The sequence below is a fragment of the Lutra lutra genome, chromosome 1 (assembly GCF_902655055.1).
Source record: "Lutra lutra chromosome 1, mLutLut1.2, whole genome shotgun sequence".
NCBI classification, from domain to species: domain Eukaryota; kingdom Metazoa; phylum Chordata; class Mammalia; order Carnivora; family Mustelidae; genus Lutra; species Lutra lutra.
The window spans coordinates 114142825-114151140 of NC_062278.1; the positions used below are offsets into that span (position 1 = coordinate 114142825).

The window sequence follows — 8316 nt, forward strand, 5'->3', positions numbered from 1 at the left end:
CTGCTTGATGAAAGGAGAAAAGCTGTTAGACTTGTTATAATTGGAACAGCATATGTAGGCCTCGAAGGAATATTCAGGCAATTGGAAAATACCTTTTCAGGTACAGGGCGAAGGGATGAAGTCAGCAGCAGGTGTTGGTGTGTAAACAAGTCAAATTTAGGTGAAAGAAGAGCAGGCATGCTTCATTATGGATTCGTGGAAGCTGTTCTCTGCAGATTTAAGTGGGTAATTGAGAGTGACATTTAAAGTGGCAGGGGACAGTCAGGGCAAAACTTCCGTGTTCCAAATAGTCAGGTTCAAGTGCAAGAGAGGTCTTTGTAAACAGAGTTTATGGCAGTCTTTCGTGATAGAAGGGAGGTCACTAAGACTGCTTAGGGACCCAGGTAAACTTCCAGCCTCCCTCCTCATCTCGACAAACAAAGGCTTGTCCCTGGTGGAAGGAGTGAGTTTTTACATTACAGTGAGGGCTCAGGGATGTGGAAAAGGCCATCTCTGTTTTATTGGGTGACACATCAGAAGTATAGTAAGGAGAAGTTTGAAGCCCTCCTGGGGGGTTTGAAAGTTGAGAAAGGAAGTGAAAATCTTCCCTGTGCCCAGCAGTGCTATGTGAGGGGGTTGCTGGGTCGCCTCCATAGTCAATTGGCAGATCCTCCCTGGAGACATTTTCATAATCAACTGCATCATCCAGAAATGGAGGACATGTGCTGGCAATTCTTCTGGGATGAGAGGAGTGGGCACTGTAGTTAGCTGATAAAGTGTCATCGATGGTGTTGAGGTCTTTTAACCCAAGGGTCTGAAGAACCCAAGGGTCCACAGGGGGCCCAGGTTGTCCTTCACAGTTAGCAAATTCACTAGAGAGGTTTCTCTTGGCATTTTTGTGGTGGGGGATCTCAGGAGGAAAGTATCTTTGCTCTTTGGGTTTCCTCTTTCCCTTTCTGAATTGTCCAAATGCTTTGGAGAACTCATCTGATGACAGCAATTTCTAAGGAAGTAGTATTTGGAAAATATACAGTCAGATAGTCAACCAAGATAATTTCTTTACTGTTATCTAATTAAACCTCCTTCACATATTTACTAATCATCTTAATTCCTTAAAAACATGATTAAAATTCTATTCTCTCACACATACACTAAGTAAAAGTAATTGGAGTCATTTCTGTCTCTAAATTAAAATATATAGTGACAAGTAACTACCTGGAAACCACAATTCATGTTTTTAGTTGAAAGAAATGAATAATATCTTTAAATTTTCAATTCATGGAAATAATTATCGTTATAATAATGACAATAACAGTAACTATCATGTATTGAACGCTGATTACATGCATATTCACCTCATTTTATAAAATCCACTTTAGTGAAGAAACTGAGGCAAGGGCATATTAGAGTCTTACTAAGGATCATGCAGCCTACATTAAATCTAATCATCTGAATCTAGACAGAGCGGCTGATTGAAACAATATGTAACACTGATTCTTCTTATTCTGCTAACTTTCAGACCACTCTCACATGATATGTATTATTCCACACTTTGAACAACTGGGGAAAAGAGAAAAAATACTGTCTAATCAATCTCATTTACTAATTTAATTCATTTCCTTTTTTACAAAATGGTGGTTGAAGGTATGAGCCCAAGCTCCTAACTGTGAGATGTGCTCCTTTTCTTAACAAAGCTGACCGGCTTGTAAAGGAATTGTAAAGGAATCAGATATGGTACTCTTTCTTCTCTCAACTGTTATTTCCAGTGAAGGTGGTAAGAAGCTTCATCAATTTAAATAAAATAATATCAAATAATGCAGTTTGTCTAGTGGCAGGGTAAAGATTGATGACAAAGCAATAATGATAACAGAACGGCAAAAAGATAACAAAAATACAAAACCCAAAAGAAAGGAAGAAGAACAGGAAGAGACTATGGACAAACTATTTGTCCTTGAGTTAGAAATAGTCCATTCTAAAAGGATAAGATAAAAAGGTTCACTAAAAGATAAAGTAATTGGTGATACATAATTGCCAGTCAAAAGATCTGGGCTCCAGCCCTGTTCATAACATTTCAGAGCTGGGAGATTCTTAAAGAATCTTTTAGCCCCTGCATTTACGGATGAAGGTAAGTGAGGCTAAGTGACAGAGAAATGTACTCAAAGTCAAGCAGATAATTAAAAAAACCAAGTGTCTTTCAGATCTGATTCCCACTCCAGTGTTCCATCCACTTAACTCCGTCTTTTGATTAACCTCTTCTGTCTTAGCAATTCCCTGGACTGGCTTACGATTCTTAAGCAACTCTTTTGGTAATATATGGCTAAAATATGCAGTCCGGATTCTTCCAAGAAGTAATACATAAAAATTCTTGAGGAAGTGCTATATTTCTTCCAGAAAAAATCCATCTAGCCTATGAATGCCTTTGAAGCCGTGTTGTTCAATACACCTCCTACACTTAATCAAGCAGTGTTAGCCAAACAGTCTCCATTCTCAAATCACTGCTCTGCTCTTACAAAGGGGGTAGTTACATACCTTGGCCTTGTCCTCAAGACATTTAACCAAAGCAGAATTCAGGTATTGTCTGAGGTGATTATTCTCTTCATGTAACCTAGCAAGTTCTTCTTCCTTCTGCACCAGAGTATCTTGGAGCTGCAAAAAGCATACAACGGTGAAGGCCCCTCCACTATATTGACTTTGTAACCTTATAATAATGCCACTGATCCTTAGCCTGCTTAAACTTGATTATTATTCTGTTTGTTTTATGAACCAAACCTCAGGGAGCCCTTGTCCTCTAAGGCCTAAATTCAATCTACACCCACCTACCACCCCATTGTTCAGTTCTGTGCTCTGAACTTTTTATTCATTGCAAAGTATTTGAAGAGATTATATGACTTTTAAGATTGCAGCCACAAGGGGATCGGGAAGGTCTGTAGGAAAATGAGCTGTGTGCAACTGTTTAAATATAGAAAAGTGTGTTTAGAAAGGTTTCGCTGGACTCTTTCCTTGAATGTTAAGAAAAGAAGAAAAACAAAGAGGGGGTTTGCTTCCCTCATCTTCAGATTGATCTGTTTGTATATCCACTAGATTAAATTACTCTCTCAGGAACAACAACAAACAAAACATGGAAAATGAAACATTCTTTGCAAAAACTTAATAATCATCATCACTTCTCCAAGTGATGGCCTATGTTTATGGATTAAAAATACAATCACACGGGGCGCCTGGGTGGTTCAGTGGGTTAAAGCCTCTGCCTTCGACTCAGGTCAGATCCTGGGATCCAGTCCTGCATGGGGGGGGGGGGTCTCTGCTCAGCGGGGAGCCTGCTTCCTACTCCTCTCTCTCTCTGCCTGCCTCTCTGCCGACTGTGATCTCTGTCTGTCAAATAAATAAATAATATCTTAAAAAAATACAATCACACTCAGTATATCACTTGGTCTTTGCAACAGCCCTCTCAGGAAGGCAGCATAAATCTTTCAATGTCCTAGGTAAGGGAAAAGAGGATTCAAGAGGTCATATAATTACAATGTGTGAAGTCAGGGCCTGACTGTAGGTCCTCCTACAGGGTTTTGGAGGTTGTTGTTGACTTTGTCGTTGTTGTTTTTCCCTGTGACACTGATCATCTATCTTCATGTCCATCCTCTGGACATATATCCACTTTGGCTCTAAGCTGAAAGTCAATATATGAATTTAACAAGGGAAGAGAAGCAAGGTGACATCAAGGGACGATGTTAAGAATAAACTGCATGCAAAGTGAAGCAAGTCAGCCTGAGAACGACAAATGCCATATGATTTCACTCATATGTGGAACAAGCAAAAAAACAAACAAAAAGCAGAATCAGACTTATAAATATAGAGAACAAAGGGATGACTGCCTGAGGGAAGGGGGTGGGTGGACAGACCAAATGGGTGAAGAGTAGGGACAGATATGGGCTTCTAGCTATGGAATGAGTAAGTCATGGGAATAAAAGGCACAGTACGGAGAATACAGTTAACATTATTATCGTAGTGTTGTATGGTGACAGATGGTAGCTACGCTTGTGGTGAGGATAATGTATAGAGAAGCCGAATCACTATGTTATACACCCGAAACTAACATAACATTGAGAGTCTGTTAGACTCCAAAAAAAAAAAAAAAAAAAGTGAGGAAAAAAAAAAAAACCTACATGGAACATGTCAGTCCAGTCTCAGTATTCTGATGAGCTACACATACCTGCTTGTTTCTGTAGAGCTGAGAGGAAAGCTGAGCTTCTTCCCATGAACAAGAGTTAGGAGCAGAGAAACTGGAGTCACAGGATGATTCTTTGTGAAAATACCAAATGGATAAGTGAGAAAACTCCCTTGCAGTTTTTGTGTAATACAGAGCTCATTGAAGGATTTCAGACATTTTAATAGATTCAATTACCTTTCTAAAAATAGCTATAGCCTCCACACAGGAAACAATATATTTAAAACCTTTTAGAAGGGATAACCGTGCTGTGAAAGACAAATATTTATAGACTACATGCCCAAATGGCTGAAAGGGTGAATTTTTAGGAGCTAAGCGGTCCATATTTCTTCTTAATATATAAATTTCCACTGGCTAAATTTATAAAAACCATCCCATCTGTACTATGAATTCACTCAGAAATTTATTGATCCTTCCCTGACTCAGCATAACATTGCAATTCCACTGTTTTCCAAGTTTCTATCTTACTTTCTAAGGTTTCGTGCTTGATAACATAGTGTTTGGCTCTAGAATCAAATGCTATTCTTGATGCTACTATTTCTCCCCAGATGAAAATCTCTGCCTATTTGCATGCCAGTTAAAGCTGATGGAGAGTACTCAGAATTATGAGTGGTAGCATTTCCTACTTTAAAGTAATTTGGATCTTGCTTCTCTGAAGACCTTGATGAAAATCTCCAAACTGTACCCTGAACTCAGTGTAGGAAGTGGTGGCACTTCCTACTTTAAAATAATTTGGATCTTGCTTCTCTGAAGACCTTGATGAAAATCTCCAAACTATACCATGAACTGTCTTTTATGCTTTTGTGGAGTTTTGTTTTTTTTTTCCATATTTGATAGTAAACTATGAGTAAAAATTATGTTTGGGCATGCTGTACTGGTTTATTTTTATTTTATTTTCCTCATCTAGTATAGTCTGACTCTTCCCCATCTCTACTGAAACTGACATATTACTGAAATATTTTTACTAAATTAGAATGATGAGTAGGGAGACAGGAATCAAATTTTATACAGTTTGATTTCATATTCTTGGGCATTCTGTCTTCTTTGTTGCTTGTGGCAGAAAACTAAAGTTGAACAACTCCCTTCCTGACATATATGTGTTTCAATATTTTGGGGCTTTTTGTTTGTTTTTTGCTCAAATTCACATGCACACAAAATAATGTGGCTGAACCAGGAGTTCAGATACGTAATTCTGAAATGTCTACAGTTTTTCTAGAAACCGAGTGTTAATATATAAATTCCTTTAATATTTATAAGTACTGCTTACTAAGCCCCAGGTGATAATTAATATACAATTTTCATCACAAAGTTATCTCTCCTTCCAAAGCTGACATCTTCTTTGAGCAAAAGGAATCATTTTTTTTTTTCCTTTTACAGGATGCTCTTCATAGAATTTCCTTAGGAAATAAAAGAGTAAGTTATTAGTTTTCCTTGTTTCCCTCTTAAACTCAGGGGAACTTTCCTGAATTCCAAAAGAAATGCTCCAACTGGTATCTGACTCCAAAAGCATCTTACAGTATTTGTTTATAAAACTTTGACCCAACCCTAAATCCCTTAGTGGGTTGGAAGTCTCTAGGAACTGTTAAGTGTGGGGAAAAATTCATAATGTCCAGTGGACAAGGACAAGATTCCCATTTTCACTATCTGGCAAGTATAGAAAAGCAGCTTATTTAGGCTGTGAAATTCAGGAATCTTTGGGCTTTCTTCAACTTCCCATAGCATCTCTTCTTCTACAGGGTTCTGGCCCATGATGCTTTGCAACTATGGGTGCTGAAAAAGGGCTTCAGACATACCAGGAAAGCAGACGGGCAGAACTTACCCAGTGCCTGTGGTGCTTGTTGGGGCTCTCTGTTGTCCAGGAGACCAGCAGCCCAGAAAGAGACCCAAGTCTCCGTGGAAACGTCAACACTAGATTCTGACGTTGTAGTGGAATACGGGCAATTATAACTCTGACCTCCTACAAAGTACTGGTCTTGGCAAGGCAGAACAGTGTTCTGTGAAAGTCAGTAGGGAGGATCGGAGCAGGGGTGGGGAGAGTCCCAGGAGATGGGGTGATTGGGATTTGGAGGAGAATAAGGATGGAAGAAAGAGACACGAATTATATGCAATGAATCAAAAAACAGTACAGGTGTTAAGCACAGATTCCAGATTAATTCAAGCGGTCAAAATACATAATGACTAAAAGGGAATCAGCCTCTTGGTTTACCCAGTACTTTCCCGAGGACCTCTCAGCAAAAAAACAGGTTAGTATTGGATGGACCAAATTTGTAAATATCCAGGAGTATTTTCTGTTTCCATGACTGAGTCTTCTTAGAGGCTATCCAGGATCTATGTAAAAGGAATTCTACTTACTGATTGAAAGACCTAAGAACTATTTGGCTCTTTCTAACAAATAACTTAATTATATTTCTAATAACCTTGAAAGACACAGAGCCCAGAATGCTAAGGCTGAAATGGACTGAATATAACATATAAGGAAATCTCCTTATTTTAGCTTCTTAGTTTCTCAATTATAAACTTACCCCATTTCTTCCTTCCTCCTTCCTCTGGCTTTAAATGCTGCTGGATCCTATGGTGCTCCAAATGGTTTGAAATGGACGTATTGACATATAGATACATTCCAGAGATAACTAAATACATTTGCTTCTCCAAACACAAGCACATATAGTCACTCCAAGTAAACATACCATCAGAGCTGAAATATGTTAGTCAGCCGAGACAGCAGGCTCTAGCTCTCTCCAGCACCAGGTCTCTATGCCCTTGCAAAGTTATCTTGCCACTACTAACTGCCTGGCATCTATTCTGCACTGTGTTCTGAGCCAGTGAACACCCTCCTGCCCCCGACTCCTCAAACTTCAAACACACACTCTTTCCAAATATCCAAGCAGGGGCAGATATGCAGCCTTCCTGGGTTAATTTGTACAACAGGCCATTCTTAATTATTTGTCAATGTTTAATCAGGTAAAAAGCCATTCATTTCAGCAGAGCTCAGCTTTGGACAAACTCCTTTTTGACCACTACAAGTCTTTTGTTGACTTGAGGACTTTCTTGGGCATAACATAAACAGAGAGAAAATAAATAATAAGGAGAGAGAGACACACGAAGAAAAGTTAATTAAGTCACAATTTGTTAATATTCCCATTAAGCTAAGTCTTGAAAAAGTCCAGTCTTGAAGCAAGTCCAGCTTGGGCAGTGCAGATCAAAGAAATTCAGCCCAAAGTTTATCAAGGACTATTTTCTTTTATTCTAAAAGCATGTTTGTAAGCTCTTTCCCTGAGGTTATTATTGAAATCAAAGCTGAACTATTATGCAATTGACACCTGAGAAGAAAACAAATCTCAAACACCCCTAGACTAACTCAAATCCAAATGTTTGCAAATATGCGTCTAATCTAGAGGAAACAGGTGGAAAGAAAAGTGAGTGCAGGTATAGAGGGAAAGACAGTTGGGAGAAAGTACAGAAAGTAGAAATAACACAGTGGGTAAAAGGATGAGAAAGATGGGGAATGAGAGAGAGAAGATAGGGGGAAAATAAGCAGATGGCGTAGCAGAGAAGACCCCTTTTAACGGGCAAGGTAGCCCAGAAATCTTGCATCCAAGGCGGAAGAAATTCTAAATGCAGAGTTTACTAGCTCTCAGAGCCCCCAGGTTTCCCCAGCGCATTACCTAAACGCTGGCTCCTCACTTACCATCTTGCAGTGGAAGAAGGCGCTGCAGAAACTGAGCCTTCAATTTTTCGGAAAGCCCTGGGAGCTTTAAATGGGACTGAGGGGAGGAGCCAGGAGAGGCGAGTTCTAATCTGCGGGAACTCCCAGTGACGCCAGGGACTCCCGGCGAGCACCGCCCTCTGATTTGGTGCGAGGCTGTCAAACTGGTGACGTGGGTCAGCAGACCTGAAGCCAAAGTCACCGGCACTCACGGCGATGGCCGCGCGGGGACCTTGAGACCTGTGAGACCTGCCGTGGCGCTCAGCGTCCCGGTGCGCCGCGCGGCTTCAAAACCCGCGCGGTGCGCGCTCCCTGCCAGCTCTCTGCCCGCGGTCGGCGGGGAGTTGGGGTGGGCGGGGACCGCGTCGCCGGCGGGACTGGGCGAACCCGGCTCCCCGAGCGGGGCTGG

The 8316-nt window shown here is 40.5% G+C and overlaps 1 protein-coding gene across 1 annotated transcript; it reads right to left on the reverse strand.

The window, feature by feature from the left end:
* Positions 1-308: 308 nt before the first annotated feature.
* On the reverse strand, positions 309-7971 carry GMNC (geminin coiled-coil domain containing). Its single transcript, XM_047698596.1, has 5 exons — positions 7890-7971; positions 6021-6195; positions 4187-4275; positions 2509-2625; positions 309-982 (listed from the first exon to the last, which is right to left on the reverse strand). The coding sequence occupies exons 1-5, from the start codon at positions 7890-7892 to the stop codon at positions 362-364; spliced, it is 1005 nt and encodes a 334-aa protein (XP_047554552.1). The 5' UTR covers positions 7893-7971; the 3' UTR covers positions 309-361.
* Between the last annotated feature and the right edge of the window lie 345 nt (positions 7972-8316).

What these genes read in the sequence shown, in the direction of transcription:
- GMNC (XM_047698596.1), bottom strand. An exon ending in ACAAGCACCACAGGCACTGG is followed by an intron (nt 4,276 to 6,020) that starts GTAAGTTCTGCC and finishes ATTTTCACAAAG; the next exon opens with AATCATCCTGTGACTCCAGT. An exon ending in GTCTTGAGGACAAGGCCAAG is followed by an intron (nt 983 to 2,508) that starts GTATGTAACTAC and finishes CTACTTCCTTAG; the next exon opens with AAATTGCTGTCATCAGATGA.